Raw genomic sequence first — 27,452 nt, forward strand, 5'->3', positions numbered from 1 at the left:
ACCATACTTTCCTAACTTACATCCTCAATATAGTACTGAAGATACATTACTTTTACTGTCATTTTTCCGGAAGTTTCATTAAATATTTAAGAAACCAAAAATCAACCCTATTTTTAAAGTTTTAATTATAAAACTTTTTATTTATAAAATACTTTTTTAATTAACTTTCGAAATAGGTTGAAAAAAAAACTTCCCTACTTTTTTTTTTAATAGTTGTAAATGATAAAATATTTATAACATTTTTGATTTTCTAAACACGAAAAAATTCTTCATCCTGATGATGCTCCTGACGTAAGCGGATTGCGAAAGAACGATCATGAACCATAGTGAATATTACTTATTTTCTCCATTAAAATCTGAGCATGCGCAGATTTTCAGTCCTGTTCAGAAAATTTCAAAGTAAGTTAACATTGTATGATCGTTCTTTCGCTATCCGCTTCTAATCGGATGGATATTACTCGTTTTCTCCAGTTAAATCTGAGCATGCGCAGAAAAACTTATTCCAAATTGGTGAATTTCTGTGTCCATTAGCATCGCATAACGGTGTTTGAATTCAACTTCTGTTCTAAACTTTGAAATAATTGTGAGTAAGTTTTAATTGATTCATAACACCTTTTATTTTGAAAGAGTTGATTTTTTTAAGGAATTAAACGTCGTTATATGTGGTTAAAATAAGATAGTTCTTGTATTGAAATGGAGGTTTGTTTTCCGGCATAGCTGTATTGAAAGTTTAATACTTGCTTCTTTAGTAAATAAAAAACGCGTGAAGTTTTGTTTGTTTGTTTTTTTAAATCTAAGATTATATATATATATTACTGACTTTTTTATATGTTAAAAGTGAATTATAGTGTGCTCCCTCCTGCGCCAACAATGCCAAGTCGCCAATAAAGATGGCGGACAAAATAAACAAATACTTACGCGGAACAGTTACGGTTACCATTTCCCGCCATATAATTAGGACTTTTTAAAAATAAGTATTGTCTTTTTTTTACATACTGCCCAGTGCCTTCTACAGATGCCGAATTTTTTACATTAAAAAAAAAACACACCCTACGGCTACGCTAGCAGCGGGAACCTAGTAGCTTCGCTAGCACATTGAACATAAGGACTGTTTGTATAACAGAAAAAGTACATAACCAAAAGAAAGAAGCAATCGGAACATTCTCCATACAAAATTTCAAATATTCTTTTCCCAACTTCATCAACTCGTAAAAAAATATATTCCACTCAGCCTTCATCCATTCTGCCAGTTCGATATCAAACCATTCTCAATACAAAATTTCAAACAAGCATCCTTTCCTAACTTCAGCAACTCGTATATATATATATATATATATATTTACATATTTTACTCACCCTTCATCCATTCTACAGGTTCGAAATACTTCCGACATAATAAATTATGAAGGGAGTCATTCCATTGCAGCTGTCTTTTAAAGTGAGAATGCAGACGATTTTTTAAAGAGCATATTGACAATTAAAAATTGCAAAAGAATAAATATTTTCTGTTCGTATTCACATTAAAAAAAAGAAAGCAGAATATAACTTTTAATTATAAACTTAACTTTCTTTGTTTAATAAACTTTTAATAATAATAAAGAATAAAATTTAAATCTTTAATAGATATTTTTTTAATTTAACATTTTTCATAATATAGTTGTAGTTTATGTACAACTCAACTATTGCAAAAAGTAGTAAACAAAACAGCATTAGTGTTGCTAGAAAAGCGTTCTGATGGGTTGCAATATTGGCGACAAACTCTTGTGCACACTATTCTTCACTTAATCCTTTTATATATTTAATTATGTTGCATAAATTTCAACATGTAAAATTGAATGATTAGTCAATGTATTTTTTCAAAATCAATTTGAAGCATTTATTTACTCAATAAGAATTCAGTAGAAGATCAAGGACAATATTTGAAAATGCGTTTCTAAAAAATATTTTAAAATTTCTTAGAAACTCTCAATTGTATTTTCATTTGGATATGCAATTTTCACTTATAAACATCAAGTAAAGATTCCTTTGCCACAAAACATGCTATTTCAAGTATTACATTTTTAGAGGAGACTTTAATTTTGTATAATTACCACATCATAAATGAAATTTCAATTTATGAAAAGTGAATCCAGATTGTCAAAACTTCATAGGTATTAAATCTGTCATAGAGTTCATATTACTTAGAATGTGACTTCAATTTTTTACTAGGTCTTAACTTTTTTTCAGTTTGACTCGATTCCCCAGAAATAATTGAATTGTTACCACAAAATTGTCATCTGCATCTGACAGGATCTGCTTATGCATAAATTCCACTTCCACTCTTCCTTACTAAAAATTCATAATAGTTTACCAAAAAAAATTGCTATTATAATTTTATTACATTATTAAAATTCTGAATCATTTAATAAATATGAGCTAAAATTATATAAAATGTTCATATCATAATTCTAACATTTAAACATTAATAAATATGATATTTAAGACTTTGAATAACATAAATTTTGAGTTTTCTGTATTAAATGAGAATTTTGAATATATATATATATATATATAATTAAATAAATTCTGTTCATTTCATTTAATAATAGAATAATTCTTTCTAATATTAAGTATCAATTTTGTTTATTAAAAATAATAAAATTTATTTTTATTCAACTATTTTTTTAAGTAATAAGATACTTGTAATTTTATGCATTATTTATAAAATTTGGTTTATAATTTTCAAATGTCATTCGATATAAAATTCATTATTAAAAAAATAATTGAACAAAAACAAAGATATTTTTCAAGAAAAATAAAGAAAATTATTGCAAACAATTTGTTCTTAAAATGGTAATGCAAAATATGGGATTTATCATCAAAACATATCTGTCTACTCCCAACACGTAGTAGTCTAATGCTAATACAATCTTAGGCTTAATTTGTAGCTGCAGTCAAAAAGTTACAACTCGGAAAATGCTGGTAATAAAAGAAAATAAAATATGTTAAGTACTTACATGAATTACAGAGATATTATATATTTTGTTTTAGGTAATTCATTGGTAAATTAGAATTGGTAAATTTGCATGAATTTGTAATCCATTGGTAAATTTGCATGAATTTTAAACTCAAAAATTATTTAGGAATCCAAATCATGTGAAAGTTTTCACTGGTTCTGCTATAGAAAACTGACTGGCTACAACAGAAAGTAATTCATTGCTTATTCTCGAATAGCAACGGCGGAAGGGGTTAGTGTTCCAGACATATAAAACAACTGTATTATTTCCCCAGAGACCCCGATAATGTCTTGTTTCTTTCCAAGATATGCTAAATAAAATAAGAGAACTGCAATAAATTTGCTAGGATTTTACTTGGCAAGAAATTATCTGAATGCAATTTACACGCTGATACTTTCATTGGAAATGGAACCAAAAATATCTGAAGTAGAATATGCCAATTCAGTTATATTAATTAAAAAAACATTACATTTGTTTTAGGATAAAGAACCTAATTTAGATAAAAGTTATTTATCCATCATGTAAAGAAAGTAATTCCCCTGTTATATCAATAAAACCTCATTTTCTATTGTGCATATATCTATAAAATTTATTTTTAAGATAATGCAAATTTCTTTTGATTTACCATATCAAAACTCTCAGAAGCCAAATGTGATTGAGTTACTACAAATGGGAAATGATTTGTTCATTAAACATGCTCGCCCAGGTATATATTTGAAAACATAAATTTTTTTTTTTGAGAATTCTATTCTCATTATTGCTGTTTTTGAAGGTTAAGATAATTTTTCTTATTTGTGAAAGGGAAGCTCATGCATTCAAGTGTGCTGAGTTTGAATTATGTTAGGAATAAAAGGCTTTTAAGAAATGGTTATTCAAAGTGTGAAATGTTACATGTGTTTTTAAAAAATACTGCTTAAGAAAAGTACTATCAATTTCAAACTATTATGAAGTTATAAAAGTCTTATTTTTGCTGTGGAAAATAGTTAAAGTTGTTATGTGTTGCTAGAAAAATATTGTAGTGATCGTAGCACCATCTTTTATTCATGTCATTCTAAAGCGCTACCTATCTACTTTCCCTAATACAATCTATATTAATATTTCACCCGGGGAATCCCCGTTCTATGTATACATGCGCTAAGCAGTGATGTTCCGATAGTTTTAGTGTAATAAAGAGTTTATTTTTCTAATAGCGATGAAATGCTTTATACAACACTCTACATGAACATCCCCACAATATAATCAGATAATTCTATTACTCAAAGTGAAATGGTTTCTAATTCTAAGAGAATAAAAACAAGGAATTCCAAGTTAAAGAATTTCAGAAATCATATATATTTCACTTCTTAAATGAAGAAGATGACTGCAAGTTGATAGAGACTGACTTGCAAATAGGACAATGAAAATATTTATTTTTTCTGCCATTAACACTTGTTAAAAATTTGGAATAATTTGATTCAATTCTTTGGAGATTTTATCCTGAAAGAAATTGTGATCTTTCTATGCTATCAAAATTTGATAACTTTCTGGATATAATATGATTATAGATGTTTGTAGATAAATGGATATTTGCATGATAATATGAAATCAATAATGTTCTGAATAACCTTTCTACAATAAATTTTTTTTTCTTCCCTGTCTTGATGTATTTGGGGTTTCTATTCTTTTATAACATAAATTGTGAGAACAATACATATATAGAAAAATTTTGAGATGTATGACAAAAAAAAATGACTCTTTTAGAATAATTTTCAATTTATTTTTCTTTGGAAAGTCTAAATTTGTATATAGTATAATGTGTTCAATCACAACAGAACATATGCGATAAGGGATTCTAATAGAAGTTCTTTGACATGCGTCAGTTCAGGAAATGAAATGTTGTGTAACCTTGAAAGGAATGTGTGGATGTTAGTAATTGTTATCCTTTTGTTTGTGCTGTGGGATTGTTAAGCAATTTGTTACAGGCATATTGGAAATATTTAAATGAAAAAATAGAATTTACATCAGGAAATAAGAGAAAAATCTGGAATAAAGTAAATTAACTAGAAAACTAATTATGGTTTTAACTGAATTAATAGATCATTACATTACATATGTATATGATTTTATTGAAATTCACTATATAGATGCATGTATATATGTATGAATGCCATTCTATTTAATCAGTAATTGAATTATTTTCAAATTTAAACTATAAGCAATAAGTATTCTTTTGAGTTTTGAAATGATTTTAACTTGTTGTTGTGTGTTATAAAACTTCAGAATGTGCACGTTTATAATGTATAAATAAAGAAAGATATTTTTTATGAGAATTTGCACTATTAAGGTATACAATTTTCGTTATAAAAATTATTTGGTTTTCCTGCATTCTATTTATTTAGCTAAATTTTTTATTATTATGAGTTCTATGTTTTTTGTTTTTTTTTAATATTGCACATTTATTTGTTATAACTTATATTTTAGAAATATATTGCATTCTTATTACAATTCTTCGCTTAACTAAACAGCATTGTATGATCACCAAACTGTAATTTTTTATGTGATAAATTGTTAATATTTGAAAAATCTTTTGCTGTTTTGCTTGATTTGGTGGAAACTCTCTTCCACGTTCTTTTTCTATAATGTTTGCCATATCTTGCATAATTGTTCTGTGAATTTGTGAAATCTCTAATGTTTCTTCAATTATAAATTGTTAGAGAAAATAATATTTATATTTTTATTCACCAGAGAGCTGGTACAAAAAAGAATATTTTTGCAATTCATACTTTGTCTAAAGAGTGTGTTATATGATGCTTTTACTTTTCATTCTTTCTTTGACCACCTTCTGAATTGCTACACTAGGTTTGTTTGCTACCAAAATTTTTTAACAATAGCATGCTTTCTTGAATTTACATTCTGAATGCTCTTTATGAAGACAGGCTATAATCGGATATGTTATCAGAACCTCCCTTGGTATTGCCTCATAATTTTTTTACTGTTACTTTTGTTTCACTCTATGCTGGAAGTTATAACATTGAAAGTATATCCAGTTTTAATTCTTTCAAAGAATATAAAACAGCTTTTGAAAGAGTAGAAATCTTATTGCTTTCTTTTGAAAACTGAGCGAGTTCCACTATCTCTTTTCAAGTTGAAGGAAGTGTATTATGTAGCATTTGCATGAATATTAATTTCTTTACTTCAACTTTAATGACCAAGTAGAATGTGTCCTAGATATGAAAATTAATTTTTTATATTTAAATGCTTATAATTTTGTTTTGATTCTAATATTTGACTGAAGTTTAGTCAGAGGGAAAAACTAATGAGAATTGTAAATGTATATGGAAGTGTGGAGAAATTTTTTATCTGCACTTGGTTTTTATAATATGCAGATAATGATATATTTTGTTAATTTTCCAGCATTGTATATTTATTTCAAAACTTTTATTGTAATACTTTTCTGCTTTATCCTCTTTAGAATCAATACATTTTTATTCAAATTGAAATATTATTTTTCTTCAAATATTACTACTGTTTGTAAATTGTTAATATACATTGCATTTTTTTTTCCGTGGCATTTATATAAGATGAAGTCAAGATTTTTAAAGAAATGCTGTGCTGTTTTTTATCTATTTTAAATTTAAAAGATTTCAAAAATTGAAAATATTTTTTTCAAAATGAAAAGAATAGGAAATATTTAGATCGTTATTTGTCGGTATAACTGATCTCATTAAAAGAATTGAAGGAATATTTTTCAAATAGTTTAAAGAAGACTTTAGTAATTAATTATTATTGAGAACATTCCTGATATATCTTTAATTTCTAAAATATTAATCAAGAAAGATTGTAAACTTGTGATATTCTTTCTGTTAATAAGGAATTTGTTCTTATTCTGTCTGCAAATAAGAAACTCTGGTATTTCATAGCAAATCAGGTAACACAAATAATTATGTAAAATATTTTCAATAATTACTATGGATGTGATATGAGAGAACACTTTATTTGCAATTATTTACATAGAAAGTTTCGAAAGCATATTTACATCGAGAAAAACGAAATCTGAAGGAATTACATTGGAGCGGAGTTGAGCTGCAACTGGTATGACGCTTACATAATCTCCCATCTTGCAATTTTATAGAGTACCTGAAATTGCAACAAAAGTTATAAATCGAGTCTGTTGGGAATTTTAATACGCCGATCAGCTTTAGTGACATCAGGAGTTATTTTGATTATATAATCATTATTTTCACTGGAATCATGATCTGAAACAGCTGGAGTTGCAGGAAGTTGAGTGTTTGTGTCTTTATCCTTTTGCTGAGCAATGAATGGTAATTTTTCAGAACTTCCGATTTCCAAGGAATAAAGTCTCTGGAATGGTCTTAATTTTTCCCCTTGAGCTGTTCTTATTCTGGCGACTCTTGAATGTCCATCTGCTCCAGGGAGGACTTCAGTTACGATTCCTTAGGGCCAGTGAAGGCGTTTTCCATCAGTTTCAAGAAGAATTATGTTTCCAACATTCAAAGATTCATCTCGAGTGTGATGACCTTTATGCACTAACATTGCTACGTATTCGTTGCGGAATCTCGTTCTTAAATCATGCCGTAGATTTTGAATAAAACTTAATCTTCTATTTAGGCTTTTACTGTCGATTTCGTCTAAATCAGTTGTATCACTACTAGGAATGCCTTGCAAGAAACAAGCATGTGTCAGTGGCCTTAGACCTTCTGAATTATCTTCAATATATGTGAGAGGTCTGGAATTTATTGTAGCTTCACAATCACATATAAGAGTTTCCAATTCTTCATAATCAATACTCTTTCGGACCAAAATTCTTCTTAACATTTCTTTTAGCATGGGGATCATCCGTTCCCACCATGCAGCAGTTGGAGGGTTGAAATTCCATTTAATTTTCTTGAGAGTGGAAAACGACATGATCTTCTCCCAATCTAGATTTTTCAATGCATTACTTGAACCAACGAAGTTGGTGCCGTTATCAGTGTAGATTATATTAAGTCGATCTCTTCTAGCAAAAAATCTTTTTAAAGCCATTATAAACGCTTCCGTGGACAAGGAATTGACTAACTCAAGATGAACAGCCCTATAAATAGCACAAGTAAAAAGGACTATCCATGTCTTTTCTCCAGAACGCAAAAACAATGGGCCTGCCAAATCAATCCCTGTGACTTCAAATGCTGCAGCAACTTTTATTCTATTTTTAGGAAGAGGTGCTAAAGGTGGCTCCGTAGGTTTGGCTTTAAATCTTTTGCAAGTAATATATTGAGAGCTTACTCGTTTTGCTATTTTATTGACAGAAATAATCCAGTAATTTTCTCTTTAATTGGAAATGAGAGTTCGAAATCCGGCATGCTGCAACTCACAATGTTTCTGGTGTATCAATCAACGAATTATTTCATGGTTACCCGGCAACAATATTGGGCACTTAAAATTCTCTTCTTCATCTCCCACTATGAGCTTAGTTCTAACTTTAAGAATGTTGGAATCGTCTTTGAAAGTTTGCATATTTTTCAATGCTTTCATCTTGCTCTCTGTAAAACTTTCCTTTTGAATTAGCTTTAGCAAACAGTTTTCAGCTGATTGGACTTCTTCATAGGTTAGTTTGGTTTCCTTACATTTTTCTTTAAGACGACAGTTTTTAATAAAACGTAGTATCCAAGCCAGCATTCTTAAAATCTTTGTATATTTCGAGAAATAAAGTAGATTGTCAGTAAAGTTAACTGATTCATGCTCAACATTACTGACTATTGTTTTCCTTTTCTCTGATTCAACTAAATTTTCATCAATAATTTGTTTTCCATTCAAAGGCCAGAACTCTTGTGATTTTGATAACCATTCTGGACCTTCCCACCACTTGCTCTTCAATAAAATCTTTGCATCACAACCTCTTGAAGGAAGGTCTGCTGGATTCATATGACCTGGCACGAAATACCAGTTATCAGAATTGGTATATTTTCTTATTTCAGTTATCCTATTTCTTACAAATGTATTCCAAGAACTATCCCGTTTAATCCACGTTAAGACAACAGTCCAAAAGTATACTTCATTAAATTTTACCTCAAGTCCATCTGTCACTTGGCAATATAATTGGGATAATATAAGAGCTTCCAACAATTCTAATCGAGGAATTGTAATTTCCTTTGTTGGTGACACTCTTGACTTACTTGCTACTAATTGAACGGAAACTTTCCCGTTATATTCAGCACGTAAAAAAATACATGTGGCATAAGAGGCCTCACTGGCGTCACTGAAACAGTGAAGACCTATCTGACAATATTTAAAAGGATTTGAAATGAGTCTTCTTGGGATTTTGCAATCTTTTAGCAGATTTACATGTTTGTACCAGGCTAAAAATTCATTACATATATCTGGTAGAAGCACATCATCCCAATTAATTTTTTTCTTCCATGTTTTTTGTAGAATGATCTTTGGAATTAGAGTAGTTGGACTCGTAAATCCTATTGGGTCGTAAATTCGTTGAGCAATAGATAATAATGTTTGTTTATTTATATTTTCTTCTGAAATTTTAATAGCACCGTTACAAGAAAGTTCATCATTTTCAGTATCCCAGGAAAGTTCTAATATTGGAATATATCTCATTTTTGTTTCTCCTACAATTTTTGCAGAAGTAACCCAACCTCGTAAATCAAATTTGGCTGCAGACATCAGTTCTTTAGCTTCAGAAATAAATTTGGCTGCCTCTTCTCTTGTTTCTAAACTAGTTATGCAATTATCTACATAAAAAGATTTTTGAAGTTGACGAGCTGTTTCCTTCCTTCCATCTGAAACGTTCTCTAGATGATGAGCTATCGTTGCCTCAAGTAAAAATGGACTAGGAGAAGCACCAAATACCACTCGACAATGTGTCAGGGTGATCAATTCCTCTCTTCTTGAAAAATCTTTCCACCATAAAAACTGAAAGTAGTCTCTGTCCTTTGGGTTCAGACTGATTTGTAAGAAGGCCTTTTTAATATCTGATGTTATTCTAATAGCATTCTTACGAAATTGCATTATTAATTTTGGTACTGTGAGTGATCGTAGCGCCATCTTTTATTCATGTCATTCTTAAGCGCTACCTATCTACTTTCCCTAATACTTCGCCCGGGGAATCCCCGTTCTATGTATACGTGCACTAAGCGGTGATGTTCCGATGGTTGTTAGTGAAATAAAGAGTTTATTTTTCTAATAGCGATGAAATGCTTTATACAACACTACATGAACATTACCAAAATGGTGACCCGGATAAGAAACCTCGCATCTCTTTTGATTTAATTTGGTTAATATTATCTTACTAAGTTTCGTTTTGAAACGACATTACTACCATGATGGAGGAAATCTCAGCGGTGAAAATGCCGAACTTCATTCCGTCCGACCCTTCCCTCTGGTTTACGATGGTGGAGTCAACATTTGAATTGGCTATTCCAAAGCCAATTACAGCTTCTCGCACTAAATTCAACTACTGCGTGAGCACCTTGCCTCCTGAAATCGCGATAACTGTGCGCGATATCATTCTTTCACCAGATGCAGCTGACCCTTACAGCCAACTAAAATCGGAGATCATTTCCCGATGCGAAGAATCTAAATCCCAGGAAATTCGTAAGTTATTGGCTGCAGAACAGTTGCATGATCGGAAGCCGTCCGAGCTGTTAAGAATTATGCAAAGACGCGCCGAAAATCACAATATCGCCGATTCTCTTTTACTGCAATTATTTCTACAGCAACTACCATCTAATGTGCAATCGATTCTTGCATCAATACAACCTTTGACACCTCAAAAAGCCTCTGAAATAGCCGACAAAATACTGGATATAACACCAATCCAAGTAAGTGTTGTTTCGAATTCAACTGCTACAGCTGATTCTGAACTGCTAACAGAAATTAAAATGTTGCGCAAAGAAATTGCACAGATGCGTCGCCATTCCAGAAGTCATTCACGGAATCGTCAACCTCGTTTTCGACGGAAAAGCCCTGTCAGTAATGATGATATCTGTTGGTATCATCGGAAGTACGACTCCAAAGCGCATAAATGCATTCCGTCTTGCAATTATCAGCCAAACCACAACGGCAAGGAGTAGCGGCGACATACGCCTCGCCCAGTAGTTCTCGTCGCCTTTTTGTTCGCGATAGAAAATCAAATGTAAATTTTCTCGTTGACACTGGCAGTGATTGTTGTTTGATTCCTGCGACTAGAAATGATAAAATGTGTATTCCGATTCAAAAATTCTTTGCAGCAAATGGTTCCATCATAAATGTTTATAAACAAAAGTTATTATCTTTAGATTTAGGTTTAAGAAAACAATTTGTTTATCCTTTTTTATGTTTGTGATATTAAAACTGCAATTATTGGTGCAGATTTTCTACATGATTTTAATTTGCAACCTGATTTAAGAAATCGTCGTTTAAATGATATGTGTACACATATAAATGCCCATGCTATTCTTAATAATGCTGATGTTCATTCTGTAAAATCTGTATTTTGTAATGATGATTTTTCAAAGTTATTGCATGATTTTCCTAATATTGTTAAATCTCCATATGCAAACCAAACTGTAAAACATTCTGTTATGCATCATATTGAAACTTTTGGTTCTCCTGTTTATGCAAAACCTCGTAGGCTAACACCCGATCGCTTAAAAATCGCTAAAATGGAATTTCAGCATATGTTGGATTTAGGCCATATGCGGCCATCCAACAGCAATTATGCCTCTCCTCTACATATGGTTCCGAAAAAGGGAAGTGACGATTGGCGTCCTGTTGGTGATTTTAGAGCTCTTAATGCTCAGACCAAAAAGGACAAATATCCTATTCCTAGTGTTTTGGATTTTACTAGCGAACTTCATGGAACCACAATTTTTTCTCATATTGATTTAGTAAAAGCTTTTCATCAAATTCCGATTGCTCCCGTGGACATTCATAAAACAGCTATTTGTACTCCGTTCGGACTCTTCAAGAGCACTCGGATGCAATTTGGTTTGTGTAATGCATTAAGTACCTTTCAGAGATTTATCGATGAAGTTACTAGAGATTTAGATGGTGTGTATGCTTTTATTGACGATTTATTAATTGCTTCAAAATCAATCGAAGAGCATATTCAACATCTCAGAGCTCTCTTTTCAAAATTAGACCATTATGGACTTACAATTAAATCTTCTAAGTGTACATTTGGTGTTCCTACCCTAGATTTTTTAGGATTTAAAGTTTCCAAAGAAGGTATTTCTCCAATTCCTGATCGAGGTAGTGCAATTCAAGAATTCCCACGACCCACTACCCTTACTCAACTTCGTAGATTTTTGGGTATGTTTAATTTTTACCGCAGATTACTTCCCAAGGCAGCTCACATATTATCACCTTTGATTAAACTTCTTGAAGGCCATACTAACAAAAAGAAATTACCACGGCCAGCAAAAAAAATCTGAAACTACTCTGCAATGGTCTGAGGAAGCTGACAAGGCATTTTCTAATGCTAAGAAAGCTCTTGCCGAATCTACCCTACTCAAACATCCGATTCCTGGAGCTCTTTAAGTCTGTGGACTGATGCATCCTTATTTGCTATTGGAAGCTCTTTAAATGAACTTTCAAGTGGAATTTGGGAACCCATTGCATTCTTCTCAATGAAACTTTCTAAGAGTCAAACTAATTGGTCAACATACGACAGAGAACTTCTTGCTATTTATGCTTCCATAAAAATTTTTCGATACATGCGATACATGCTTGATGAGGTAGGGAATTTTCAATCTATACTGATCAATGACCCCTTACTGAAGCCTTTAAGCAAAAGCTGCATAAATGCTCGCCTCGTCAACTGAGACATTTAGACTTCATATCCCAATTTTCTACCGATATTCGTTATGTCAAGGGTACAGAGAAAATTGTTGCAGATGCATTGTCTCGCATTGAAATCAATTCAATTTCAAAGAAAAATTTAATTTTCATGACATCTTACTTGCACAGTTAAATGATTCTGAACTTAAAGAATATCTGAAGTCTTCAAATTGTAAAATAGAAAAGCAACATTTTTCCATAGAGGATGTAACTTTGTATTGTGACTTATCTTCTAATTCACCTCGTCCGTACATTCCAAATTCTTTTCGTTCAATAGTTTTTGAAAATATTCACAATCTTTCTCATCCTGGCATTCGAGCAACAAGAAAGCTGATTACTAAACGCTATTTTTGGCCAAACATGAATTCATTTATTAAAAATTCTGTTCAATCTTGTCATAATTGCCAACGTTCTAAAATTCAAAAACATACAAAATCTCCTATAGGCACTTTTGCTTTGCCAGATGCTCGATTTGACCATATAAATATCGATTTCATAGGACCATTCCCACTATCTGATGGTTATAAATATTGTATGACAATAGTTGACCGATTTACCAGATGGCCGGAAGCTATTCCTACTTCTGATATAACTGCTGAAACAACATGTAAAGCCCTAATTCATAATTGGATATCTCGTTTCGGTTGTCCAGTAACTATAACTACAGATCAAGGTAAAAATTTTGATTCACATCTATTTAGACATTTGAATAATATTTTGGGTACAAATCGAATCCGCACAACGTCCTACCATCCCCAATCCAATGGACTTGTAGAACGTTTCCACAGGGCTCTTAAGAGTTCTATTATAGCCCATTGTCAACCAAACTGGACTGAAACTATTCCCAAAGTTTTACTCGGAATTCGATCTGCAATTAAACCGGACATAAATGCCACATGTGCTGAATTAGTCTTTGGTACAACCCTCAGATTGCCTTCTGACATTATCCTATATTATACTTATTGTATTATGTGATGTTTTATTTTTATGCGTGTATAATTATCTTGTATTATTACATTTGTCGTTCTCCTTGTTCACTAGGGGTATACTCATGTAGTGATCGTAGCGCCATCTTTTATTCGTGTCATTCTAAAGCGCTACCTATGGCCCTTTTTTTTGAATTTTTAATTAGAATTTTAATTATTAATTAAAAGCTAACTTTCCCGCCAAAAAAATCTTTTCACTTCCCCACCGCCAAATAAATAAGGCTTCAGATTTTTTTTTTTTTTCCCACGCTAAAGAGGATAGGCTTAAGAAATTTTCGGCAGATTATTTCAAAGGATTTTGTTTATTTTCTTAAGGTTTAATGCATTTAAAGTTAACGATCGAAACATCGATTTAATAATCGATCTTTCAGATTCATTCTGAAGTACTTTTGAATTAAAATAAAACAGAATAAAGGAAACTAAAAATTTCTAATCTGCATAGCGTTACCCCAACTGGAGTAGAAATTCACGCATTTGCATTACCATAAGTGGCGTTGAAAATTCACGCATGCGCATTGTGTTCTGATTGTTGACAACGGATTCGGACTTGGTTTTGAAGGCTTAATATGTTTTCGACAGATTATTTCAAACGATTCTGTTTATTTTTTTAGTGTTTGATGCATTTAAAACTAAACATTGTTAATTAATCGATCTGTTCATGATGAATCTGAGAAAATTTTGTTGAAAACTTCTTAAGATATTATATGAATTAAGAAAAATATTCTCATAAGGTTTAAATACTCAGCGACTCTGTTTTCAGTACTCGTGTTTAAAAGAAATACTTCGTTTTAGTAAAAAAAAAAAAAAAAAAAAAAAAAATATTATATTTATTGCAGTTTTATTATTTCCACTTTAATTTAAAGCTTAAATTCTATGGGAGCTAACAGAAAATTAGAGATACATATTACGTTATGGCTGAAAGCCTTTATAATATTAAGAGTGAATTATATGACTATTAAAATTTGAAGTTTTAAAATATTTTAATGAAGAAGCAATTAAAATGGGAGTTCCATAAAATATTTAATTATTAAAATTTTAATGTGGATTAAGATTGGCGAACCGGCTGGTCGCCAAAGACGGCTAGTAACACAATGTTACAAAGGTTCAATTTTTAAAAAAAAGATTGAGATTTTTTATATTTATGCTTGAAATCAAGTGAATGAAAATGATAGAAATAATTGCTTCTACATACATAGCATGAAAAAAAAATTCCCATTTACCATGGTGTAAGTATTTAGTTAATCTTTTACCATTTCTAATGTACTGATTTTACACATATATGCATGAAAGAGATTTAATTAGTGTTCTGATAGTGGAGTATAAGGAAGCGGTAGATTTTGTATGAACTTTTATTTTAGTGTACGCAAAGTATTGAGAGAAAACATCAATCAATTTAAGATGTGTCAGTACTTTTCATATCATTGATGAATATTATAAGTATTTTCTTTTTTATGATAATTTATTAATTTCATAAAGGCACTTGCCCGAATATAAACACCTCCTCAGAAATTATGTCAACGGACCTCGTAATTTTGAATCGCGGTCAAATGACGAGGACAACACCTTAGCTGGCACTCCCACTCCAAACTTTCACACCACACCAATGGGAGGGCATTTGGCCCCGATGTATTTAGCCTGCACCTTACACGACGGTTCTTCGGTGTCTCGGGTTTCGAACCTGAAGCTATCCTGTTCCGAAGCCGAGATCTTGCCACCGCAGCCCATTGCAGACATTACAACCGTATTATTTCAGAATCATTGTCCTGTTCTGGTATTTGTGTATAAAGTTCCATGTACTCATAGTGTAATTAAATTTGGCACCATTTGTTTTCTGACATTTGTGATACTTAACTTCACTAAGTTATTTCTTAAGCACGCTACTCAAGTATTAAAACAAAATCTTTCTTCCTGATATTTCAACTATAAAATCTCACGATTATATAGTTGATAAAAAAAATGAAAACAAGTGGAGATTTTTGCAACAAAATGTATTATTAAAAATTAGATTTAAAAAATCATTTTGATTAAAACCACAAAAAAAAAAACAGTTTAAAAAATCATTTTGATTAAAATCACACACAAAAAAAACAGTATTTCAGGGTAAAAAATTGCACAGTAAGCAAACTGGTATTGTGAAAAATAAAATTTTTAATAATATTATTTAAAATGTTATATAAATCAATTTAACAAAATAATACTGTCGAGAATTTTCAGGAAAAATATCAAAATTTTGTTTTATTTTTAATTAATTAAAATTTTAAAAAAATATTACTTGGTGCACCTTTTTCCCGGATAAACAATTTATTCTGTAACACACCAGAAACACCCATGCGCGTTCTCTTTTATTCTAATTAGATAAAAGTACTGCAGTTTATTTATTTCTAATGAAAATCAATGTTAGTAACTTAAAGGATGCATTATTTCTTCTACAACTACCAAATTTCTTTCAAGTCTTCCACTTGAAAAAGGTTGTTTATTTATTATTCTCTCTCTCTCTCTGTGTGTGTGTGTGCGCGTGCGTGTGTGTGTGTGTGTGTTTAACTACATTAAAATCTTCTATTTTTCAGGAATATCTTAAGATGTAATTCTACAACAAGTTTCTTTACTTTACCTTAACATTCAATAGTTTAACATTTACATTAATTCATTTAAATGCATAACCTTATTTTAGCACATTTAAAGTGAATTTTTAGAAAAATATAGAATGAGGCATTGCCTTCTTGATGTGAGATTCGATAATTTTTTTTTTTTTTTTTTTCATATTGATACAAACATTACATTTTTTAAAGAAACATTTATAACTAAGACGTGAAAATATTGTTCATTATATGTATAATACACATTATAAAAAATATATTGCATAATGCATTGTGTGTTAAAAGGTATTTTGCATAGTACGTTATATACATAATACATATTTTAATAAATTGTAATGCATTGTTAAAATATTTGTATTTGATGTTTGTGGGCTTGTAATTTCTTTATTTCTGAAAATTTAACTTCAAGTGTAAAGATGAATGAAATTTTCTTTTTTTCAGGTTATGGAAGCAGCGGAAAGAGCAAAAATATTGCTTATAAGTCAGCAAGGTTAAATATATGCAGCTAACGCTCTACTTTTCAATAAGGCTTAGGATCTCATCAACCCAGTGATTGAGAAGAAAAGCTATTACTTTATATATGCAATAAAAACAAGTAGTCCTCTGAAAATTTTTAAAAAATATTCTGTCAATTCTTGTAAAATATATAAATCATGCACAAGCAGCATATCTATTAAGATACCTTTGCTAATAATAGTTTTTTTTAAATTCTTTACAAGGCACTTTAACAAAGCATTTTTTCACGCTTGTGAAAGAAAAGCAAATATGTGGATCATGCACTCTAAAATATTATTTTAATCTATGCACTCAAATTTAGAATATATGCAACCTTATGTAAGTAGAGTCTTAATGTGTAGTAGAGTCTTTTCTTCGCAGGAATATATGATGCCACAAAACTTGACGCTTATTAGACAGAAACCATTTGTTTGTCATGTGTGCAATAAAGTGTTCTCTCTACGAGGGAGTTTAAAGATACATTTAAGAACGCATACAAAAAATCTGTATGCTTGTAATGTAAGCGATAAAATATTTTCCCAACAAGGAAATTTAAAGACAAATTTACTGACACATACGAAAGAGAAACCATATATTTGTGAGATATGCTGTAAAATGTTTTCTGTACGAGGAAATTTAAAGAGACATTCACTGATATGCAAGAAAGCGTTTTCTCATAAAGGAAGTTTCAAGAGGCATTTAAGGAGGCACAGGAAAGAGAAACCGTATATTTGTGAGATTTGCAGTAAAGCGTTTTCTAAAAAAGGAAGTTTAGACATGCATTTAAGAACGCATACGAAAGAGAAACCGTATGTTTGTGAGATTTGCAGTGTAGCGTTTTCTGTAAAAGGAAATTTAAAGAGACATTTAAGAACGCATACGAAAGAGAAACCGTATGTTTGTCAGATTTGCAGTGAAGCTTTTTCTCAAAAAGGAACTTTAAAGATACATTTAAGAACGCATACGAAAGAGAAACCGTATGTTTGTGAGGTTTGCAGTGAAGCTTTTTCACAAAAAGGAAGTTTAGACATGCATTTAAGAACGCATACGAAAGAGAAACCGTATGTTTGTGAGATTTGCATTAAACCTTTTACTCGTAAAGCAAGTTTAAATAGACATTTAAGAACGCATACGAAAGAGAAACCGTATGTTTGTCAGATTTGCAGTGAAGCTTTTTCTCAAAAAGGAAATTTAAAGAGACATTTAAGAACGCATACGAAAGAGAAACCGTATGTTTGTCAGATTTGCAGTGAAGCTTTTTCTCAAAAAGGAACTTTAAAGATACATTTAAGAACGCATACGAAAGAGAAACCGTATGTTTGTGAGGTTTGCAGTGTAGCGTTTTCTGAAAAAGGAAGTTTAAAGAGACATTTAAGAACGCATACGAAAGAGAAACCGTATGTTTGTGAGATTTGCAGTGTAGCGTTTTCTGGAAAAGGAAGTTTAAAGAGACATTTAAGAATGCATACGAAAGAGAAACCGTATGTTTGTGAGATTTGCAGGAAAGCGTTTTCTCAAAAAGGAAGTTTAGACATGCATTTAAGAACGCATACGAAAGAGAAACCATATGTTTGTGAGATTTGCAGTGAAGCGTATTCTCATAAAGGAAGTTTAAAGATACATTTAAGAACGCATACGAAAGAGAAACCGTATGTTTGTGAGATTTGCATTAAACCTTTTACTCGTAAAGCAAGTTTAAATATACATTTAAGAACGCATACGAAAGAGAAACCGTATGTTTGTGAGATTTGCATTAAACCTTTTACTCGTAAAGCAAGTTTAAATATACATTTAAGAACGCATACGAAAGAGAAACCGTATGTTTGTGAGATTTGCAGTAAACCGTTCTCTCAAAAAGAAAATTTAAAGAAACATTTAAGAACGCATACGAAAGAGAAACCTTATGTTTGTGAGATTTGCAGTGAAGCGTATTCTCATAAAGGAAGTTTAAAGATACATTTAAGAACGCATACGAAAGAGAAACCGTATGTTTGTGGGTTTTGCAGGAAAGCGTTTTCTCAAAAAGGAAGTATAGACATGCATTTAAGAACGCATACGAAAGAGAAACCTTATGTTTGTGAGATTTGCAGTAAACCGTTCTCTCAAAAAGAAAATTTAAAGAAACATTTAAGAACGCATACGAAAGAGAAACCTTATGTTTGTGAGATTTGCAGTGAAGCGTATTCTCATAAAGGAAGTTTAAAGATACATTTAAGAACGCATACGAAAGAGAAACCGTATGTTTGTGGGTTTTGCAGGAAAGCGTTTTCTCAGAAAGGAAGTTTAGACATGCATTTAAGAACACATACGAAAGAGAGACCGGACGTTTGAAATATATGCAATAAAACATTTTCTTGTGGAAACATTTTATGGAAATATTTTCTGATAAATACGAAGCAGAAAGTTCTGTATGTAATAAAGTATTTAATGAAAAAGGAAATTTGCAGTCCCATTTACCGACCCATTCTAAAAAATAGCTACATGTTCGTTGTGTGTGTAATAACATATTTCCTGGTCGAAACATTGTAAGGAGGTATTTATTGACGCATACAAAATTAAATTCTCATATTTGTAAGATGTGCAACAAAACGTTTTCCTTGCTAGGATGTAACTACATTTCAAAATTTTTAAAAATAATTAATTTAGATATGGAATTAGAATTGAAAAATTAATTTTATATTCAAAGTAATTGCTTTTAGAATTAACATTTATTTTTGAGTGTCTATGTACGAAAGATCTTTACGATTGATTGGTCCCTTAATAAAAATCATAACATTTGTGGTTATATAACACATTCTTTATGTATGAAATATTTTTGCAAATTTCTTGTGAGAAAATTTACTAAAAAAACTGTTGAAAATGCTACAAATTGTATGCTTCAAGTGTAGGAATATGTAATATTAATTAATATCAAATCACTGGATAATTCCAAGACAAACTAAATCAATGTGAGAGATGTTTTTACAAAGATCAAAATTGAATTGTGTCTACCCTACTTTTTAAACTATCTTTATCTGCTACCTCTCTCTGACTTCTCATTCTACTTTTGAAGAAAAATAAATTATTTTATTTTCGACTCCCTAGACATCCAATAATTTTTATGTAATGATATCTTTAAATCTGGAAAAGGAAGCTGTAAAACAATTTGGCTGAATTTTTATCTAAATTTTAAAAGTTAAATAATATACAGGGTGATCAAGACATTAAAGGAGGTGCTCAGAGCCGTGTGGCGTGTTATGTATTAGATGAAATACAACAAAATTTGGTCATCATACACATTAAATTATGCGGTTTTGATTTATCAAGAGGGGGGAAAAAATTAGTCCCCAAAAAACGCCGATAAGAGAAATTCTGGCGTTGCAAGCGCAGAATGTGTGGAAAAAGAATACATAACTGTCAGTGGAAACAGTAAATAGCAACACACCAAATGCCAATGAAAAGCGTTTATTATAGCTAGCTTATTTACTTTCAAATTTTGCTCAAGGTGACTACCAACTTGATGTTCCAGTAATTGCATACGGTACATGAAGTTTTCGAAGGTGGCTCGCAGCATATAGGCATTTATTCGTCTGACATGTAACGTTATTGATCTTTTAAAGTAGGAATGTCAGGAAAATGTCCTTGGTACACAACGCCTTTCAAGTGAATCAGAATTGTCACATAACCAGATATTGCCAAGATTCAGACCAGTGTCATAAGTTAACGGATGTTATCTTATACGGATAAAATTTCAGGATCTTACCCAATATCTTCTGATCGTCGAGAACGGGGTATCTGTTTATCGTGATATTGATCGAGAACTGCTGGTACCCTGCTCATTAGCTATCCCTTGATCCATAACGGCAGTTGCAAATTCAACTTGTTCCTGCTTGATAACTTCACGTCCTCGGCCTGGCTGCACACCAAGAATTCCTGTTGTTTCAAATCTTTCAACTATCCTTCGGAAGTTAGTTATGGTCATCTGTCCTGTACGTAACTGTTTTAACCGCCGGTATTCATGAAGAGCAGCACTGGCATTTTCATCCCGCTGGATAAAACAGCTTGACTAATGAGGCGCGTTCACGTAGTGACAACGCAGTCGACGTGCGAATTCTTGCAGAATGACATATTCAACGCTTCCTTTTATCTTCGACGTCATGTCACAATGTACCCGTATAAGCAAATTACATAATAAAGCTTTGGTACTAATTATTTTTCCCCTTGATTAATCGAAGCCGCATACTTTAATGTGTATGGTGGCGGCCAAATTTTGTTGCATTTCGCCCAGTGCATAACACGTTACAGGGCTCCCAACACCTCCTGTTATTTCTTGATCACAATGGATATCTATTGTTTCTATTTAATTTTCTCATTGTGTATATTTTTATGCGTTAGAACTTAAATTTTTAATTTAACATTTTTATGAATACTTAAAACATAATAATTTGTCAATAAAAATGTTTGAATTAGATGGAATATAAAGTTAAATAACATAATCAGTTACAATATATAAAGTTATTTCATAAAGTTTTAAATAAATTAATATCAATAATGAAATGTGAAATAAAAAGTATACATTTTAATTGAAAAAAAAAACTATTTTGAATTTCAAGGGGGGGAAAAAGATTTTTAATACTGCTGCAGAAATATTTTTATTGCTGCATTCCCAACATCTTGCAGGAGTTCCATATCTTTTGCTTATAACTTCCACAATACTCTTAAAAAATACAAATAAAATCCATAAGAATAATAACATTGAATTAACAAATTTTTATATAAAATATAGAATGAGTAACATTGACTTGGTTAAAGGATAGCTTATTGAATTTCAGATAATAAAACTTTATATTCCAGATTACAATTTAATTGGTAATATACACATATTTACAAAGAAAGTTTTATGCTATTCTAAGAGTATCTGATATATGTGAAAAGTATTTATTTATTCTTTATACTCCAATTTGCAGTTTAAATAGTAATGAGGTCAATGATTACACCCAAAAAATTCAAACAATGTCTATAAGGATTAAAAATATCTTAAATGCATTGTAACTATTTATAACCAAAATTTATATGTTCATATGCATTGAATTTATAAATTAGTATAAAATTGAAATTGCATTCAATGTGAGTAATTTACTACATATATGTAAATTTCACGTATTTTTGTACTCATTAGATAGAGTAAGAAATTCTAGATTACATAGAATTAAAACTTCATATAAAGACATCCAAAAGGAAAAGAAATAAGATTATATTTACACAGCATAACTCAATTTCGCTAATTAGAGTTTTTATAATTTGTTGTATTGTAAATACATTGGTCAAGTCATCTTTAGATTAGCATTACTCTGTAGTAATTGATTGATTATACGGTATAATAATTGCAAAAGTTTTGCCAATGAAAAATACAAGTTAGTTGTTTGTAAAATTATTAAATATTATAAATTAAAATTATTAATAATATTTAAAATATAATCTTACCCACTTTTTAATTGTTAGTAATAGTCTTGACATTTTTGTAAATTACAATTTTCGACTTAGCAGGCAGAGGGTAATCTGCAAATTATAAAAAACATGTATTAATCTATAGAACACATAAAGATAATAAATAAAATATAATTATTTACTATTTTCTAATTTAAATTAATACTGTTTTCTTTTTTACTACTAATACAAATGTGAAACATTTCAAATTTATATTTACATTCTAAATCAGAGTGTTTTTTTTTTTTTTTTTTTGTACTATGTTACTTCTTCCATTATCATCATAACTTGAAATTATAAATATTATTTAAAAATTCATGCTGCTGCACAACAAGATATTGTAAATAAAAATAAGGTTTAAACAAAATGAAAAAAAAAAAAAAAAAAAAAAAGGCAGGCATCCCAAATATTCAAATATATTTTTGGTTAAAATGCAGCTTTTGATTGAAAATCAATGTTCAAGTTTTCATATTTCAAAGTGGACATAGCCTGCCATTTAAATTACAGTGATTGTTAAAAATTCTAAAAAAATAAACATTACTTATAAGCATATTATTTTTTACATCATGAAATAAAATTTGTAAATAGTTACTTATTTTTTTAAGTGATATTCTTTTGAATTGTTTTCATTTTAAGCATATTCATTATATTTAAAATTTTACACTTCAGTTGTATAAAATTTAATTCAACGAATTAATTTAAAATTTAATCCAACGAAAATTTTTCGCGATAATGAAGATTAATGTCATTAATTAAAAGGACAATTTAAAATTAAATGTAGAAGTGTCCATTGGTGCTTTGTGTATAGCAGAATTCCATTAAGAACTCTTGGCTTACCAATATTATTAAATGCAACTTTTGGCATTCAAAGGAAAGAGAAAACAAGCGTCTGTACCACAAGCAAGGATCTGAGCAACTTAACGTTCATTGGCTGTCTAAATCACGTGAGCTAAATGCAAGTTTTTTCTATCTTGGCAATTTACTGCCTTTTTGGCAAGCTAACTCGCTAGGCAAAAAAACAATTTGCATTTTTATATTTGTTTTAAAATACTATTATAACACAATGAGTGGGTACCAGGAATTTTATTTTCATTTTTTTTAATGATAGCAATGCTTAGTGAATTTGTATAGGTTTAATATGTATAGGTTTAACATATTTTTACTTAACAAATATCATTTATAAACAGCAACAATGGTCGAAAAAATTTTATTGAAAAGAAATTATGTCGATTTTTATTTCTGCAAAGGCTTTATTTGTTCATTAAATAGAATATGCTTCTTTGAATGTATATACGGATAGATTTCCAATAACTACCACCCAGGACGTTAATTAATCTCTAAATTGTTTGAATAATCTTGATTTTTATATTGCTGTGTGTAGTGATCTAAAACACCTTAATATCTATTTTTAGCAGATGTAAAATGCATGCACTGCTGTGATTTAAGATATTTATATATAATATAAATATGTATAGAATGCATATTTAGAATTACAATAAGCTAATAAGAAGAAAACTAGAAATATGAGAATTTTTAAGTTTCATTGCAATTAAAAACATGAATCAGTAAGAGCAAAAATACAATTTTATTGCATGGATCCTTCATAAAATATGTGGTCTAAAAATATTAACCCTTTTTGAAACAAAATGAAATGTTGAGTTTGGTTTTTTAATTACAAAGCGCTGAGAATAGAAACTAAAACGTAATATATAATTGCTTATAATTCTTTTTGGATTAATAAATCAATTTACCTTAACGTTTTTTTGAATTCAAAAGGCATATTTTAATAAGTTTTAATAAAGTTGGTAGCCTCCAGAAGCTACGAACCTTGTTTCAGATGCATAAGTTGGAGGAAAATCTCATCGCCCTTCTCATTACTCATGAGTTGAGAGTTTTTAAATGTGAATTATTCTGAAAGTATATTCATTCATATTACTTTCAACAAAAGTATTTTTGTAAAATGATTTCAGCAGCAAGGATCGTAAATTACTTTGTAGCTGACTCTGTTGTAAATAACTGACCTTATATTAGACCTTATATACTGACCTTATATATTTTTGCAACTTATTTTTTACAAAATGCATTGCTCTGACAGAATTTCAATTTGTTCCTAAACTCTGATAATTAGGCATTAAGAACAACAATTTTTAAGACCAGTTAAGATTCATCAGGTGGTTTTTAAAACAAATGAATTTGATTCCTTGAAAATGTTACTATACTCTGTTTCACCCTAACTATTCAGCAGTAGTGTATATTCTAGGCATGCCGAATCGCAGTCGTCGTCAGGGGAACAGGGTTACTTTAAAGTATAAAGTTACTAGAAATGCAGATCGTTGGCGAAACTTTATCTCGCAAATTTTTCGCCAAATAGTAAATATTTATTTACTTTATCATATTATCACTTTATCGGAGAATTAATTGTTTCCTTATTTTCATTATTTTTTCAATATTATTGACACATTATTTTAATAAATCATTAACGTTATTTCATTTCGTTTCACCGTTTCTCAAAAGAAAACAATATATCTTTGAATATTCTGTGAAGCGTAGTTCGGCTAATGTTTTTCGAAAAGATATCTGTATCATTGTTCACATCTTCTAAAACTTTATCTAATGTTGGAATCTCATTTCTGCGAAAAAAATGCATGGATTTTTCGTCAAATACAGAATAATGTAAAATCATCATATTTTACAAGACCTGAATGTTTATCTACTGAGCCTGGTCGCTTCTTTCCAGGGGTACTTAAAGGATGCCTTTATTTCTTTTTTCGAAAGGAAAATTGTTAATTGCGAATCATCTGTAAGATGCGAAATTTTATCAACGATTTGATTGATAGAATCTTAAGGGTTTTCTCGGAGTCGAGAATAAACATTTAATATGTTTTTACATGTTGCACTTTTTGTTGGTTTCACTCGTCTTGAAGGTGTGCACAGCATAGTCGGTGAAAACACTTTCTCTTTTTCAAACATTTTAGAAGTGAATAGAAATGACGAATCGAATAAATATTCACCAAACAAAACTAATAACTACTAATGCGATTAATAGTATCAAAAATATCAGCTGCTAAAAAAGCGAGAATAAAAAAGTACGAAAGATGATAATGGTTGCGAACAGAATGAAGTTGAATTGGCGGAGACGTAAAAGAAAAGCGCGCCAAATATTGACCTTGAAGACCGGTTCTAGCCAAAGTGGAAAATCTTTTAGTTTTATTCGTTCGCTTTATTTACAAAATATTTAACATATAAGCACTTCTAACTTGAGAATAATTTTAAATACATATTGATAAAAAAAGGATTTCTGCAATTTATGATATTATTTGATAAATTTCTGCGCATTTTAACTATTTTAAAGTCGGAATTGATGGGGAACTCCTTCCCAACGCGGAGCGTCACATTTTCTACCTTTTACAATACTGCCAAGTTAGGGTGAAACAGAGTATAGTAATCCAGTACGGACAGCTTGCCGAGCTTCTAGTGACTTCATATGAGCAAGAGTGTGTAAGAACGATTCTGTGATCTAGACGTGGCATCCAACTGTGAGAGGTGTCCTAATCTGTAACAGTCTACCTGAAGAGGCACAAAAAATGTGTCTGGAAATAAAATGGTGTTCACCAGAAAGAAATGAGTAATTATCTGAAGAGAATTATAGCAGTTATCAAATGAAAAAAGCCATTATAGTATTATTTTTTAAAAATCCATATTAAATTTTTTTCTACAGATGGGGAATGAATACTGCACGAATGCAATTGAATTCCGTTCACACATTGTCTGAGTTTAATAAGTTATTTGCTGACCCTTCCAAAAATGTAGGTATCGTGTAAGAACTGTGATTTCTAAGCTTTTTTTCCTCATAGAAATTAAACATTAGTACAGTTGTAATATCAGAAAGTTCTTCTTTCAGATTAAAGACGTATATCTTCCAACACCTTAAGTAGCCGCTATTCAGTGGGAATTCAGGAAGGAATTTGTGTCTCCAGATGCTTCAACCAATGTATTCCTCGCTTCCTTCACCACAGCTTGGGCACGCATCAAGTTGTATGATGAAATGGAGAAGTTAGGAAAGAGTGTTCTGTATCACGATACAGATTCGATCATTTATGCAAGCGATGGCACGAACGATCCTCCCTTGGGAAACTTTCTTTGAGAGTTCACGGATGAACTGGATGGTGACACTATAACAACTTTTGTTTCTGGTAAGATTCATTGTGTGTGTGTGTGTGTGTGTGTGTGTGTGTGTGTGTGTGTGTGTGTGTGTGTGTGTGTGTGTGTGTGTGTGTGTGTGAGAGAGAGAGAGAGAGAGAGAGAGAGAGAGAGAGAAGTGTATAACATTTAATTTTGGCTTTTTATTTTTTGCAGGTGGACCAAAAAATTATGCCTTCAAAACAAAAAGTGGAGAAACATGCTGCAAAGTTAAAGGCTTCACTTTAAATTCCATGAATGTTAAAAAATTAAATTTTGAAGCCATGGAGGCATTGATACAAAATATAGATCTCGAAACAACAATTCCTCTTGAAACCCCAAATAAAATCACCAGAGATGCCAAAAGAAGAAAAGTTATTAATAAAAAAGAAATAAAGGCATACAGGATGGTGTATGATAAGAGAAATGTATGGATATGATGGTGTATGATAAGAGATACAAAAAGACTATTCCACACTTCCATATGGGTATTAAGAACAAAAGTGAAAATACCATTTACTTTGTTTCATATCCATATGGTGTTTGTTCACTTGTTAATAATATTATCTTTTCGTTAAAAAATATCCTATAAATGTTGTTTATGTTGTTTTCTCATGCTCATGAGAAGAAAAAAATTAAAACATTTGTTATATATAATTTCTATTTTTTATTGCAAAATAAAAAGAAATAATAATACATCAATATGTTATCCATGTGTTTCTTTTTGCATACATTTGTTTTGTCTTTGCTACAGCATTATCTTTAAATATTTTTCTGTTAATAATATAAGAGGCAGGGAAGTTCATTTCCTTCAGGTCTGCTTGAAATTCTTTGAATCCTGTGGGGGACTTCTTTCTGTTCCGAAGTAAGTCTGTGACTAAATTCACAATGTTAGTTCTTGGTATTCTCTGACACTTGTAAAC

The 27,452-nt window shown here is 30.6% G+C and overlaps 2 protein-coding genes and 1 long non-coding RNA gene across 5 annotated transcripts; all 3 read left to right on the plus strand.

The window, feature by feature from the left end:
* The first annotated feature begins 446 nt into the window (after window positions 1-446).
* On the plus strand, window positions 447-21,179 carry LOC129972786 (zinc finger protein 845-like). Of its 3 annotated transcripts, none has more exons than XM_056087047.1 (2): window positions 447-583; window positions 16,831-21,179. In XM_056087047.1, the coding sequence occupies exon 2, from the start codon at window positions 17,191-17,193 to the stop codon at window positions 19,213-19,215; it is 2,025 nt and encodes a 674-aa protein (XP_055943022.1). In that variant the 5' UTR covers window positions 447-583; window positions 16,831-17,190; the 3' UTR covers window positions 19,216-21,179. The 3 variants fall into 3 exon arrangements, with proteins under 3 accessions (XP_055943022.1, XP_055943023.1, XP_055943024.1); XM_056087048.1 differs by having other exon boundaries at window positions 468-587; XM_056087049.1 differs by lacking the exon at window positions 447-583 and adding an exon at window positions 1,724-2,150.
* Window positions 10,310-11,059, plus strand: LOC129971899 (uncharacterized). Its single transcript, XM_056085877.1, has one exon. The coding sequence runs from the start codon at window positions 10,310-10,312 to the stop codon at window positions 11,057-11,059; it is 750 nt and encodes a 249-aa protein (XP_055941852.1).
* A 1,942-nt stretch (window positions 21,180-23,121) lies between the features above and the next one.
* LOC129971483 (uncharacterized) lies at window positions 23,122-27,094 on the plus strand. The gene is made up of 3 exons (XR_008784806.1): window positions 23,122-26,156; window positions 26,252-26,543; window positions 26,707-27,094. It is a non-coding gene; the product is annotated as an uncharacterized LOC129971483 (long non-coding RNA).
* The last annotated feature ends 358 nt before the right edge of the window (window positions 27,095-27,452 follow it).

The sequence above is a fragment of the Argiope bruennichi genome, chromosome 6, assembly GCF_947563725.1.
Source record: "Argiope bruennichi chromosome 6, qqArgBrue1.1, whole genome shotgun sequence".
Taxonomy (NCBI): Eukaryota; Metazoa; Arthropoda; class Arachnida; order Araneae; family Araneidae; genus Argiope; species Argiope bruennichi.